The sequence below is a fragment of the Cervus elaphus genome, chromosome 21 (genome assembly GCF_910594005.1).
Source record: "Cervus elaphus chromosome 21, mCerEla1.1, whole genome shotgun sequence".
NCBI lineage: Eukaryota > Metazoa > Chordata > Mammalia > Artiodactyla > Cervidae > Cervus > Cervus elaphus.
In genome coordinates, this window is record NC_057835.1 from 40,049,754 (window position 1) to 40,065,819 (window position 16,066).

At 36.4% G+C, this 16,066-nt stretch overlaps 1 protein-coding gene across 14 annotated transcripts in view; it reads right to left on the reverse strand.

Moving 5' to 3' along the window:
- STAU2 (staufen double-stranded RNA binding protein 2) overlaps nucleotides 1-16,066 on the reverse strand; it is a 299,958-nt gene that overhangs the window by 177,439 nt on the left and 106,453 nt on the right. For all 14 annotated transcript variants that reach the window (XM_043879211.1, XM_043879208.1, XM_043879203.1 and 11 more), the window contains 3 exons: nucleotides 14,461-14,673; nucleotides 9,224-9,361; nucleotides 744-875 (listed from right to left, as the gene is read on the reverse strand). In XM_043879211.1, coding sequence (XP_043735146.1) covers nucleotides 744-875; nucleotides 9,224-9,361; nucleotides 14,461-14,673 — 483 coding nt within the window. The remainder of the gene's footprint in view (nucleotides 1-743; nucleotides 876-9,223; nucleotides 9,362-14,460; nucleotides 14,674-16,066) is intronic.

Consider the following 16,066-nt stretch of genomic DNA (forward strand, 5'->3'; position numbering starts at 1 on the left):
TTCATACAAATGAAATGCTTAATAAAAATAAGTTCTGAATATGTATAGAGAAAATGATAATTGAATACAAAGTGAAATGAAGTCAGGTCCTGCCAAGTTAACTGCCAAGTCCTGAATTCAGGGTTCTCAGCTTCTCTTGCAATAGAGGCAGGTGTTAATGATGTCATTACCTGCTGCAGAAGAAATAGGGGACCATGAACACAAGTCTTGGCAGAAAATAAACACCCTCTGAGTTTACCTTTAATTTAAAGTAAATAGAAAAATCAGTTTATAGAGTGTCTGTCCTATATAGCTCCTGCCCTAAAGGGATAACTCAGGATCTTTATTTCTAGGGTTTTCAGCTGTATTCCAGAAATAAAGGCTAACAACCTCCATTCTTAAAAAGCACAAATTAAAAAACTGGGTATATAAGGCAAAAATCATTAGTCAGGAAGGTAACACTTACTATACTCGTATTAATATTATATAAAACATATACAATTATACAGCAGATTTTTAATATTTTCTAATTGTAAGATTGTAATATTTTATCATGACCCCTAAACAGTGGTTATTTTGTACCAGGAGAATCTGTATCTTTAAAGATATGAAGATAAGAGTACCAACTTGGAAAAGTTAAAATTTGACATCTACTTTACACTAGGTAAGACAGTACTAAGAGTCAAGGAACACTGGAACAGAATTTGCCCACTATTTTTTTATTCTGACAGGACAGAACTTAAGCATGTAAATTTAACTCTCACCTTGTCAAGCTGATCTTGAAGACTAGTGGACGCTTTATAACCAAGCTGTAACAGCATAGCTTCTGCAGCATTTTTTTTGGCTATCTTTTTATTAGGTCCTGTTCCAGTAGCAACTTCATTGCCTACCTTGACCTGGTAAGAATAAAGTAAGAAGTGTAATGACAGCTGCTTTGGAAACAAACATTAACATCACAAAGCAATGTGTTCTGCTCTCTAGCATTCAAGAATATAAAGTTCAGTCCATAATAAAATAGCAATTAAGATCCCCTTTATATATAGATATATATGTGTGTGTATATATATATATATGAATGCACACACAGAGAAAAGTATGGAAATCTGGTCCTCAAAATGTCAATGGGGGTTATATCAGGATGACAGAATCTTCAGTTCAGTCGCTCAGTCACGTCCAACTCTTTGCAACCCTATAAACTGCAGCACGCCAGGCTTCCCTGTCCATCACCAACTCCTGAAGCTTGCTCAAACTCATGTCCATCAAGTCGGTGATGCGATCCAACCAACAGAGTCTTAGAACATTTTTATTTCCTTAAATATTTCTATATTCCTTGATTTTTAAACAATAAACTTATTTATATAAGCAGAAAAACAAAATTCACATTGTAGAGAGTTGATTATGACTACATTTAGTATTCTTCACTTTAATTAATAAACTGAAAAGGATAAAATTCACATTGCTGCCATTTAAAATAATGTTAAAATGTGCAGAAAACCTGAATACCCATTTCTCCAAAGAGGATATGGAGATGATCCACAGGCACATGAAAAGATGCTCAGCACTGCTAATCATGAGGGAAATGCAAATCAAAAAAAACAATGAGATATTACCTCAAACCTGTCAGAATGGCTATCATCAAAAATATCACAAATAACTAATGCCAGCAAGGATGGGGACAAAAGGGAACCATAGTACACTGCTGGTGAGAATGCAAATTGGTGCGGTCACTATGGAACACAATGTGGCAGTTTCTCCAAACAACTAAAAACAGAATGGGGGGAGGGATAAACTGGGAGAATGGAATAGAGATATATACACTACTATACATAAAACGGGTAACTAGTGAGGACCTATTATATAACACAGGGAACTCGACTCAATAATCGTAATGACCTATATAGGAAAAGAACCTTAAAAAGAGTAAATATATATATATGTATGCTTCCCAGGTGGCTCAGTGGTGAAGAATCTGCCTGCAATGTAGCAAACGCAGGTTTGATCCCTGTGTCAGGAAGATCCCCTGGAGAAGGAAATGGCAAACCACTCCAGTATTCTTGCCTGGAGAATCCCATGGACAGAGAAGCCTGCTGTCTATAGTCCATGGGGTCGCAGAAGAGTCAGACAAAACCTAGCGACTAAACAACAACATGTATATGTATAACTGATTCATTTTGCTGTACACTTGAAACTAATACAATACTGTAAAACAACTATATTCAAGTGAAAATCATTAAAAAAAAAATAGAACTACCATATGTCCCAGCAATTCCATACCTGGGTATATATCTAAAAACACCAAAAACACTAATTCAAAAAGATACACACACCTAAACGTTCATAGCAGCATTGTTTACAACTGCCAAGATAAGACACAACTTCAGCATCCATCAACAGATGAATGGATAAAGAAGATGTGGTAATTATATACACAGTGGAATACTATGCAGTCATAAAAAGAACAAAATTTTGCCATCTGAAACAACATGGATGAACTTGAAGGATATTATGCTAACTGAAATAATTCAAAGAAATACAAATACTATATGATGTCACTTTTACGTGGAATCTAAAAATACAACAAACTAGTAAATATAAAAAAAGAGAAACAGACTTACAGATATAGAAAACAAACTAGTGGTTACCAGTGGTGAGAGGGATGCAGGGAGGGGCACTATAGGGGCAGGGGATTAAGAGGTACAAACTATTATACATAAAATAAGCTATAAGGATATACTATACAGCAAAGACAATATAGCCAATACTTTATAGTAACTATAAATGGAGTATAACCTTTAAAATTATAAATTATTATACTGTACCCTTGTAACATATACTATTGTACATCAACTATATATCAATAAAAAGTCTTTAATCAAAAAAAAAAAAATTTAAAAAAGTATATAGCTTACAAAGGATTATATCAAATAGTTTCTGAAGAGAACATATAAAGATTAATATAATACTGTGGTTAAAAACAAAGACTTCTGAGTCAGATTTGGGTATGAAATCCAATTCCATTATTTCCCGTAAACTGATTCAAATTATTTAATATCTCTAAGCCCCAGTTTTTTCATTCGTAAAAGAGGGGTAATACAATGGCCTAACAGAGTTACTTTGAAAATTAAACAAGAAAATGTATGTAAACTACGGTGTATATTATAGCATAATTGCTCAATAAACGGTAGCTTTTTATCATTAGGACTATCCCACAGTTCTCTTTTGTGAACAAGACGCATACATGTATGTACATCTACGTATTTAAATATACATCAGCCATCTTATATCCACATGTACATTTCCTGAGCTGGGTAATGATTTTTCAGTCATGTATATGCTGAGATAATACAAATATAAAAATTAAATCAGAAAACAAAAAAGGAAAAAATTAAATGAAGAAATAGAAAATACACAGTGAAAGTGGGATTTACTTTTACAGATTGTTCTCAGTAAGTGATAGAAGGCGCAGACAAGAAGATAATCACAATTTTGGAAATTAAACAATGTAATCTAAATAATCTATGGGCAAAGAAGACATCTCACTGGAAATATTTTAAATAAGTAATAATGGAAATACAATATGTCAAAACTTGAAAGATGCAGTTAAAGAGGGTGTAGAAGAAAATATATAAGCCACAAAAGCTTAGAGAAAGGCAGAAGAGTAATGAGCTAACCATTCATCTCAAGTAGTTACCAACAGTAAAATAAATCCAAAGAAACAGAACATTAAAAACAAGAGCAAAAATTTAGGAAATATAAAACAAAGTAAAACAGAGAAGTTCAAAAAGCCAAAAGTTGGTTCCCTGAAAAGACTAATACAGTGATAAACCAAAGGTAAGACTGATCAGGAAAAAACAAGAGAAGACACAATTAAGAATGAAGATGGGAGAGTATGAACCTTCTGTAGCATTACAAAATAATAAGGGATACTGAATAATTCAGCTAACATTTTTTAATATTTAAATAAAATGGAAATTTTTCTATACAATTTCCAAAACTGGCACAGAATAAACTCCTAAGTATATAAATCTATAACTACAAAAGAAGTTAAAACCACAATTAAAAACTTTTTCACAACAAAAACTTCTGTTTTTCTAGCAAGTTCTACCCAATATTTAAGGAAGAATAATGCTACCCTTACAAAAATGCATCCAAGAATAAAAAAAAAAAAAAAGAGGAATCCGTCCCCCATTATTCAGTGAAGCATCACTTTGGTTTCAAAATCCAACAGGAAAAAATTTAAAGACCAGTTTCATTCACGAACATAAATGCTAGTTTAAACCATGTAATAGTACACTGAACAAAGCAATGGGGAAAAAAAGAAAAATAATGACTAAGTTAAGTTTATTTCAAAAATGTAAGGTAGGTCTAACATTCAGAATTCAAACAAAATCAATCAATGTTATCTGCTATATTAATCAGTTAAGGAGACAAATCATATGATTGCCCACATAAATTGAACAAGGGCATTTGCGAAAATTCAATGTTCATTCATGTTACTCAGTCACAAAAAGGAACGCATTTCAGTCAGTCCTAAGGAGGTGGATGAACCTAGAGCCTATTATACAGAGTGAAGTAAATCAGAAAGAGAAAAACAAATATCATATATTAACACATATATATAGGATCTAGATCGCTACCTGTGGCTCAGATGGTAAAGCATCTGCCCGTCCACAATGCAGGAGACCCGGCTTTGATCCCCGGGTCGGGAAGAGGCCCTGGAGAAGGAAATGGCAACCCACTCCAGTACTTGTGCCTAGAAAATTCCATGGATGGAGGAGCCTGGTGGACTACATTCCATGGGGTCGCAAAGAGTCGGATACGACTGAGCGACTTTTCCCTTTCATAGGATCTAGAAAGATGGCACTGATGAACCTATTTGCAGAGCAGCAATGGAGACACAGACATAGAGAACAGACTTAAAAACAGGGCTGGGGTGGGGGAAGGAAGGAGAGGGTGGGATGTATGGAGACAGCAATATGGAAACATACACTAACACATGTAAGATAGACAGCCAACGGGAATTTGCTGGATGACTCAGGGAACTCAGACTGGGCTCTGTGACAACCCAGAGGGATGGGATGGGGAGGGAGGTAGCAGGGGTGTTCAAGTGGGAGGGCACAGAGCTAAACCTGTGGTCGATTCATGTTGATGTTTGGCAGAAACCAACATACTACTGTAAAGCAATTATTCTTCAATTAAAAATAAATAAATTTTACAAAAATTTTTAAAAGGATCTCTTAACAGCTATCAGAAATTTTGTAGTTCAAATCTGTGCAATGTTTTTGAAACATTTCATTTTGCTTTTTCTGCTGAAACCACATTATAACAAATCAACAGTAGTCTTACGGACCCCACTTAGAAGCACTGATCTAGTACTTGGAGTTGAGTGAATATGCACCACCTTCCGTATCTGCTGGCCTGCTCCTGACGCAAACAGCAGGCCCTATACGCAAAGTCTTTAAGTCCTTGGCTAGAGCCAGCCTCTGCTACCTGCTTGTTTTTTCCAGTGCTTGGTTTGTTCCGTGGCTTCACAAGACCCTGTGTTGTTCCTAGAAAACTTGAAGCTAGAAAGATGAAGCCGGCTATGCCAGAAGCTTCTGCTACTGCTCTGAGGGTCATAAGACTTGCCAAAGTAAATGGCAGTGAAAGATAATGGAGCAGCAAAAAATGTTTCAACAGTTTTCATAAGCTATATACCTCTTCTCATTCTCATTCAAAATTTCAGCTGCCTCATCTTTAAATCTGTTACTGCCCAAGCCTGAGGCCCTCTGCCTCTAGGTTCCTGTTCTTGGGCCAGGGGGTTCCCATCACAGCATTCATTTTAGGTCTGAGTCTGCTGGCTTTCTGTCTGACCTACTTTGACACCCGAAGACTTACTTCCAGAACAAGTGCTTCCAGATTCATTTTTCCTATTCACCCAACCCTTGCTTAACATGAGCTTTTATAGTCCCATGGTTCAATAGCTTGTGAGTAGCTGGTTACCCCAGAGTTATTTGTTAGAACTGAAAAAGACCACTGTGCTAAAGGACTTTGGTTCCCTGCCAGCACTTAAAGTGATCACTGAAAAAAAAAAAATTCACTGCATTATAAAAGTCAGTAAGCATGTAAATGGGCTTCCATGGTGGCTGAGTGGTATAAAGAATCCACCTGCCAATGCAGGAGCCACAGCTTCAATCCCTGGTTCATGAAGATCCCCTAGAGAAGGAAATGGCAACCCACTCCAGTATTTTTGCCTGGAAAATCCCATGGACAAAGGAGTCTGGTGGGCTATAGTCCATGAGGTTGCAAAACAGTCACACATGACTTAATGACTAAACAACAACAAAGCATGTAAGTAAACCTCCAAAAGTCATCTTCCTAGAAAGCTTCCAAGATTTATGACTACTGTAAGATTTTTACATTAAAATGTAAATTTTTCTGCAAAGAAGCTCAATTATTTTACTATGCAATAAATTTATGATGACTAGATTTTTGTCTTTAAACAAATCATTTAACTTAAATCCTCTGGACTTCACTGGTTGTCCAGTGGTTAAGACTCTGCACTACCACAATGTGGAGCATGGGTTTGATCCCTGGTCAGGGAACTACGATCCCACATGCCATACAGTGCAGTCCCCTCCCTGACAAAAATTCAAGATACTATTTTTTTCTAATAATAATAATAATAAATTAATTCATTAATGAAGTCTTCAAAAAACTAACAAGAAGTTTGGTAAAATGGCATTTACCAGAAACTTAACTATCTTCCACTGAGTCACAAATAAAATTAATGAAATTCCCTTAATATATATTTTTTAAAACTTGAAATCTTAAAAAAAAAAAATCTGAGATCTTAATCACAGGTAGGTAGAAAAATTAACATCATATGATATATAATAATAAAATGTGCTGATACACAATTTAATTATCATTATTTTCTCTTTGAAAAATTAAAATACCCCTTTCCAAAAAAAGAAAAAATTTGCTCTGGACCTAAATGGCCAAATAGTGTCATTGGAAATTTTCCTTTACCTAGTAATCAATACAAGTAACAACATCCATTTTATAACACACATTTATTTGTGGGGTTTTTCTGGTGATAGACAAATATGAGCATAGTATCTTTAGATCGTTTACTTCCATGTTCAATAATAATGATTCCATTATAAAAAGTGATAACACTGTTCAAGCGGTTTATACAAAACCCTTTACTTTGATGAAGTTACAGCAACACTGTATTGAATCCACTGGGGCTTTCAGAAGAAGGAAAAAACAATATGAATTCAGTGTGAAATTTTTAAAAGCACAGCCAAATGTTCTTGTTTGACTAGAATGTTTATGAATACCCATAAAATGGAAGCTGGCCTAAGATATTTTAAATTCCTCTTTCAAAGTGGGTATTCGGTATATTCCACAGGAAAGGAATTGTTTAATAAAGTCAAAGCCAGTTTTTATTTGTAACACAGGTCTAAAATGTGTGTGGGTGGCGGGGGTGGTGGATCTTTATTCCCTTAAGTTTTGGAGTTCAAAAAATACTTTCTAGAATTCCTCAAAGTTAAGAATGTAAAAAGAAAAATGGTGCACATACTTTACAAAGTAAAAAATACTAGAACAACATTGCTCTGGGTTCTAATGACATCTAGAAAACCATGTGTTTAATAACCACAGTAGAATCCCTCCTCTTTGGACATCTAAGTTAACAACCATGGTTTACTTGTAACTACAACGTAAGTTTATATCTCCAACAAAAAGTCAAACATACTAGCTCTCAGTCAGGCAGGCAGGCAGGCAACAGATATACCTCATGGGTTTATAAGATCCTACTATATACATACCACCATATTGGGTACTGTGAGATAAAGAAACATGGGGGTTATAAATTAGGAAAGAAGGTAAAATTTAGACATGCACAAGAAGCTAGTCAACATGAGATATTATGTTTGAGTCTAGATGTCTGCCACATGGTCAGCACTTAATTAATATCTGTTGATTGTAACTGGGTTATATTAAATGTGAGATCCACAGGTTTGACTGGAAAAGCTTCTTTGACAACCCTGTTGTCGCTCAGTAGTGTCGGACTCTAGCCTGCCAGGCTCCTCTGTTCATGGAGTTCTCCAGGCAAGAATACTGGAGTGGGTAGCCATTCCCCTGGCCACCCAGCAATCGAACTGGGGTCTCCTGAATTGCAGGCTGATTCTTTACCAGCTGAGCTACCAGGGAAGCCAAAAACTAACAAAAATAGTTGGGACCACAAAGAGAATTTAATATAGACTGGGTGCTAGAGGATTCTAATGAACCACACCTAATGTAAGAAAAAGTAAAAAACTTTCCATGTGTTTTAGAGTCACACACTAAGCTTATAGGCTAAAATGACATGTGGTTAGAAATTAGCTTTAGAAAACTTCAGGAGAAGAAGGAAAGGAAGGAGGGAGGAAGAGAAGAAGGAAAAATTGATAGCCAAGCAAGCACAGCAGAAATCTTCACTGTTGTTTTTGGATGATGGGCATAGTCCCCAAGAGGCCATTATGCTCTTTCATTATACTGTCCTTTATTGTATACTATTAAACATATCCATCCATCTTTGGATATGCTTGAAATTTTCATAATAAAAATGAAAGGTTTCTAAGATACTGAGACTTGAGTTGATAAATAAAGATGGATAGGTAGGATTTAAAAAGAAGGGCATTTTAGGCATTCTACCTCACTCCCAGTCCCCACCCCTAGATCAATACACCAGCAACCACTCTTCAAGTTTCCAGGCTGTACAAAGCAGCACTTAAATCTCTCAGCAACTCAGAGCCCCTCTGTGCTCACCAAAGTTAGGCAGCCAGCTAGCCCTCTTTTCTCGATTTCTCTAATGACCTTTAAAGCTCATGCTCTTGGCCCTGTTTCACCTACTACCTCCATCCTTCTAAATTTTGTTTCTAATTCCATCTGTCTTTTATTCCCAGTACTTAACATACTCCAGCTGCAAACTGCAACACATTAAGTTAGAGATAGGCATTCTCAATGATGAACTCTGGGTGAGCTCATGGTCCCTTTGAAACCTCACACTCTCCAATCTGACATGTCCTTGACACTTGAATGTTCCAACCAAGTTGGTAGATGGATCTGGAGGGAATGAACACTTTGAGTGCAAACAGTTTTATCTTCTACTATTAACTCTTAGTCTTCCTTCCCACCATACCTCTATTCTAGCCTCAGGATTTCTAAATGTTTTCAGTAGTTTAAAAAAAAAATCTTTTAATATAAAAGTGAGACATACCTGCATCACAAATTCCCGACGTCGAGGCATTCCTCTTTCTGAAAGCAAAACGTAATCTGGCTCCTTTTCCTTTTTGGCCTGTTGAATCTGAGCCAGGCGGCTAATGGGGTTCATTCCTTGACCATATTCTGGTCCAGCCTAAAAATTAATTGAAGAAAAAAATTTCAAAATATGAAACGTGCTTGTAAAACTTCTTACTAGATCCTTAAGGAAACCATGGTTCTCACCTCCTCCCCTGCACCCCAAAACTGTGACTGGAGTCAAAACTGTGACAAGACAGTTTATAAAGGAAAATCATAAAAGTGAATCTGAAAGTAGGGTTTCTAGAGGATTTAGGGCTCACAGGTATTATTGGTAAGTTGGGTCAACTATCCTTTTAAACTCTTTAATACGGTAGGAGTAGTTTCACAACTTATATTCGTCAAAAAACACCAAAAAGAAAGAAGACAAGCTATGAACTGAGAAGAGATATTTGCAATATATTTAACTAAAAAAAGATGTATCCAGTATCCAAAATATTTATTTTAAAACTTCTAAAAATTATTAATAAAACGACAATCTAAAAAAATTGAGCAAATGAGAGGAACAGATATTTAACAGAAGAAAAAACATATAAAAAGGATAATTCATCTCATTAAGATTCAAAATGCATATTAAAACCATAGTGAGGTACTATTTCACACTTATCAATTTAGTAAAAATTAAGAAGTCTGACAATGTCAACTGGTGAAGATGGGGAGTAACAAAAACTTATACAGTGCTGGTCCTAATATAAATTGGGAAACAATTTGTCAATGTCTAGTAAAACCCATGACCCATTCCTCAGTAGTCTATTCATCTAAAAAACTGTTGCCCAAATGTGCTAGTTCATTTGTACAGGAATATCCACTGCATTATTTAAAATAGCAAAAAAGAAAAACTAGAAATAACCTTATGGCATGTTCACACAGTGAAGAGGCATGCAGCAGTGAAAATTAAGATTTAAGTACTGCTACCTGCATCAAGATGAATGAATTTAAGAAAAAAAAAATGTTAAGTGGCAAGAACAAGCACAGAAGTATATATAAAGTATGATATAATTTATATACACTCCATTAAAACTAAAAAACACTGGTGAAATTAAATAAGGTCTCAATAGGTGGACAGACACACGTTAATGGAGCAACAGACCCAATATTTTTAAAAGGTCAATTGTCTTCTAACTGATCTACCAATTCTCTGCAATCCCAATCAAAACCCCAGCATGCTCTATTTAGGTAATAATTAATAAGCCAGTGTTTAAAATTCACATGGAAATGCAAAGGAAGAATAATCAAAACACCTTGAAAAAAAGAACAAAGTTGGAGGCATCCAAATACCTGATTTCAAGATTTATTATAAAGCTATAATAATCAGGACAGTATGTGTGGTACCAGGACTTCCTGGTTGCCCAGTGGTTAACAGTCTGCCTTGCACTGCAGAGGATGCAGGTTCAATCCCTGGTCCGGGAACTAATATCCCATATGTCACAGGGCAACTAAGCCTGTGCACCACAGCCAGAGTTCACGCACTGCAACAAAAGATGTCGCATGATGCAACAAAGATTCAGTGTGCTGCAACTAAGATCTGACACAGCCAAAAAAAAAAAAAAGACACTATGTGTGGTACTGGCATAAAGATAGAGAAAGAAATCAATGAAACAGAACGGCAACCCAAAATAGATCCATACACACACAGCCAACAACAGTGCAAACGCCATTCAGTGGAGAAAGAGTAGCCTTTCAACCAATGGTACTGGAACAACTGGATATTCACGTGTAGAAATAAATTTCAATCCACATATCACACAAAAATTAACCCAAAATGGCTCATAGGCTTAAATGTAATATCTAAAACTTCATAAAGAAAATACAGAAGAAATTTTTCTGGTTTGGTTAGGTAACGATTTCTTAGACACAACGCCAAAATCACATTCAGCAGTAATAATAACAACAACAAACCAGTAAGGATAATCTTATCCAGAAAACTTTTATCTCCAACAGCAGATAACCTTCTCTGAGGCCTTACCTTGTAGAAGAAAATTACATTAAAATTGAGAATATAAATTCAAAGACACCATCAGGTAGTCTTACATTTTAACAAGCTAACTCTGTAGAGTAAATTAAAATCCTAAAGGAGCTCACAACCAACCAGTTTCAAACTGGCACTGGTATCAGACGTGACTGGACCCGAAACCTGACTCTGCTCTGTGATCTGAGGGAAGTTTCTTAAACACCAAGAACCTCATCTTTAAAATGAAGATAATATCTACATCTCAGAGTGGTTAAGAGGTTCAAATGAGACAATGTGATAGCTTCATTATTCTAAATAAAATCAAGGTAAATCGTCAACAGATATCTTCTCTGTTTCTATTGCATAACAAGGAATGGTATAACCTAGATGTAAAAGACATTTAAGGAAGTGACTAAAATATTGAAAACCAAGATACTATCCAAGGTGATCCACTTACTGGCCCAGTCTGATCGTACTCAAAATTAACCTAGATTTCAACTCATTGTATCCATGTTGCTTTCTCAAAATAACCTTACATTTCAGAGAATATCTATAGACTTTAACATAAGACAGATATGATACAAGTAATTCCAAGTGTGATGTATGTGAGAAAAAATGCAGGGGGCTAAATGAATGTGGGAGTCAGGGAGAACCAGAGAAGGCTTCCCTGAGGAAGTCAAGTGTAAGCTGAGATCTGAATGGTGGACAAGAAGAAAACTCTGCAGTAAAATGCATATATAATAGAGGTAGTAGCAAAAAATCATTTTTAAAGTTCAAAATGTTTCTCTCTTTCGGAAATAACATTTCAACAATATTCTTGCTTTTAATGGCTATAGTTAAAAGTAACAGGAGTTATAGTCTACTATAAAAATGATAGATCTTTTTTAGACTAAAGGTTGGTTATTCTTAATTTGAGATTATATTTAGTTTAATAGATTAGGTGGAAGTTAATGTGACTAGTTTTGCAGTACTGTAGAGCACTGTTCTTCCACTATGGCGAAGATATATGTAGATTTTATATACAAAAGAATTTAGGAAAACAGACCATGGATACATTCATATACATATAAAATGTGAACAGACAGAATGAGATACAAAATAACAAAAGCTAGTATTTATTGAATGGGTCTCCCAGGTGGCTCTGTGGTAAAGAATCCACCTGCCAGGCAGGAGTCGTGGGTTCAATCCCTAGGTCGGGAAGGTGGCCTGGAGGAGGAAATGGCAACCCACTCTAGTATTCTTGCCAGGAAATCCCATGGACAGACAAGCCTGGCAGGCTACAGTCCATGGGTCACAGAGTCGGACTAAACAACAAGCAACAAATATTTATTGAGTACTTAGTATTTCTACTGTTAATACATATTTAATAATAATAACTAATGCATTCTATGTATCATCTCAAGGAACATGTAACAATCCTGTGAAGTATGTTCAATTAATATTCCTACTGTATAAATAGAGAAATGAAAGATGAGAAAAGCTAGGTAACTTGCTCAGGTTACAAGGGTTCACACTCCAAGTCATTTTCTGATTCTACTGACCATTTTCTAAAAAGCTGTATCCTGCTCCCAGCATATAAATGAAAGCCAGTCCTCAAAACCACTATAATTCATGATGAGTGGATCTATCTGGCATTTATTTTTAGTCTACCTTGCGATAGGATGTAGAATGCTACTTCAGGAAATGCATAACCTACAGTATCTCGGTGAATAATGACATTATTCATTAAAAAGAACAAGTATTTATGTAGTTGTTTATGTAGTTATTTACGTAAATATATATGCATGTATTTTTAAATTAAGCAAAGCTACAAAAGTACAAAACCTACAGAAATACTTCAATTGTTCCGCTGTATGATCTAAACGAGAAATCCAACAAAGATAAAATGTACTTTACTTCTGTCCTCCTTGAGCCTGCTCTGAAGAAGTCTGCTGAACAGGTGAGGCTGAGCTGGCCGCTGGTGTGCGGACAGTTTAAGTCTTTCTCCGGGAAGCAGACCTTTCACTTCATTCACGTCACACACACTGAGCGTTTGCGGGCACTGTCCTGTGCTAAGTACGGATCCATCTCATTCCTCTGAACTGCGCCTTAATTTTTTTTTTTATTAATGAACGTAAAATCTGATTCCATAAAAGAGAATCACAACATCCTGAAGAGCCGTGTGGCTCTACATTCTTCTCTGAAGAGGCGCTCATGCCTGAGAGAACAGAAACCAAACCACCCCATGACCTCCTAGGTGTGCTCAGTCGCTCAGTTGTGTCCGACTCTCTGCGACTCCGTGGACTGTGGCCCGCCAGGCTCCTCTGTCCATGGGGATTCTCCAGGTAAGAATACTGGAATGGGTTGCCATGCCCTCCTCCAGGGGATCTTCCCAGCCCAGGGATCGAACCCAGGTCTCCGGCATTGCAGGTGGATTCTTTACCAACTGAGCCAGCAGGGAAGCCTGAGGGCTGCTCTGTGGATTAAATGTGAGACAGCACATGAAGCACTGGAGCCGCATCGGGCACACAAGTGCTTTCTATGCGCCGTCTGCCGCTGCGGCGGTGTTCCTCACATGACTATTACTCCGCATCCTATCACCATGTCCTCAAGTCTTGGGAAGTTGCCACACGGCAGTGCAGACTGCCCAAAGAATGCTCGATTACAGATCTGCAGTTCAGGCTGCCACCCGAGATAGGCGAACACAAGCAAGCAAGTTCTTTGAACGTGTTTCATAAACTCTTATTCGTAAAATGAGGGGCAACATCTGCCTTCATCGTGATGAGAATTTTACCAAAGGTGCTCATGACTAAGAAAGTATTTTTTAAACCATAAAAATACTATCAATATGCAAGGTATTATTATTTCATGAACGAACCCAAGTATACAAAAGTGTCTAAAAGCAAAACAGAATTACTATTCACTTACAGACACATGTCCAACCCTGATTCTGCTTATAACCCATGGGCTTAGGTGCCTGCCCTATGGAAAAACTTCTGGCTAGAGTTACTAGGGGAAAATCCCCTGGAGGAGAATATGGCAATCCACTCCAGTATTCTTGCCTGGAGAATCCCATGGATCAAGGAGCCTGGCAGGCTACGGTCCATAGGGTTGTAAAGAGTCGGATACAACTGAAGCAACTTAGCATGCACACACTATAATAAATATATATATATATATATATATATATTATATATATAGTATAACATTCACAAGCATACACTTACCTTTACTATTGTTTTAGGGCGTTTTTTAAAAAATAGTTTTGGCTTTTCAACCACAGGCAGAGGTGGAAGTTTCTTAAGCTCCTGTAGCACAGTGGTTGCAGCACGCTTCTTGGAGAGTTTTTTGCTATTTCCCTCTCCTTCAGCGGAGAACTCTCCCACTGACACCCGGGTCACAAAGCTTTTCATGTGTGGTGGTCCACTTTCTTTAATAACCTATTAAATATAAGTAAAAGATTCAATACAGGGACTTAAGATGGGTTTTTATGGCATGAATCTTTCTTAATGTTCATATAAAAATCAAAATTGAAATTATTAAGAATTATGCCAAAATGATGGATTTCTTCAATAAAGCTATTATGAACTCATTATACAGAGACTCTTCATTTATACTTCTGATGCTTAATGAATTAAATTGGAAAAAACAGAAATCTAAATAAACATATTCAATTCATGGTCAAAATTGTGTTTTACTAGCTTAAAAAAGGCAATTATGGTTGCCCTGATTCTTATGGGACAGAAAATTAAGATCATAAAATCATTACCACATACATATCTAACTTTCTCCTCTGTGAGAATAAGTTACTCGAGCACAAGGAGTATGTCTCACTGGAGTTCTATAACTTATGAAGCATCTTGCATGTGGAAGCCTCTCACAAAGAGGTGAAAGATGAAAAAATCACCTATTTTTGATGGAGACCTCAAAGGCTGTCTTACAATAAGGAATATTTACTCTCTGTAACATGGTCTTAAATAGATAAGTAGATTTGCCATAAAAATACCTAGCTTTCTAGAGTAATGGATTATGCATCTGTCAGCTATGAATGTTCCTAAATCCTGTATTTAACATGCTCTTTTTAAACTATGTCAGTTTTGGGAAGCAAAATGCCTTCCAAAGCCTGAGTGCTCAAAACTTCATCATGTCCGTCAAAAGCCCAACCTATTAAAAAAATAGCCTATTTAAATAGCTTAGCATTGACCATTATATTAAAATTTTACCTTCTAATATTGGATACCAGTGAAAAAAAGATACAATATCTCAATAATCCAGTACTGTTGAGGATAAAGGAATTTACGATAAGCATACTTTCCAAGTAATTTAAGCTTACAGATTGAAACACCAAAGCTGTTTAACCACTTTGATGGACATCTTTCTCAATTAAAAAATATACATATATATTTTACTGACTAAATACTCAAACTCTTACTGCTCATGTTAGATCACTATTATGAACATGAAATATTCTACACTAAGGACATCTGAGGCCTCTAAGGACATCTACCACTTTTAAAACTGTTCCTGTTCGTCTAGCATTCAGAAGGCCCCATCTTCCAAAGACTTTCAAGTTAAATGCAATTTCTTTTGACAGGTTTTCCATATTTTCCCTATCATTTCTTGCTGGGACCGATAGGCCCTCAGGTACATTCTCTTCCTGCCTTCTTCATTTTGCTGCCTTTAATGTGCTATGGGCTGAGAAATCAGGTAACACAACTTTTAATAGAATTATGTTTGAGAAAGAAAACAGGCTCTCAGTTGAGGTGAGTAGATCCTGCCAGTGAGTAAAGCGTGAGAGCTTTCCAATAGGTGAACAGAACATAATTTGAAGGA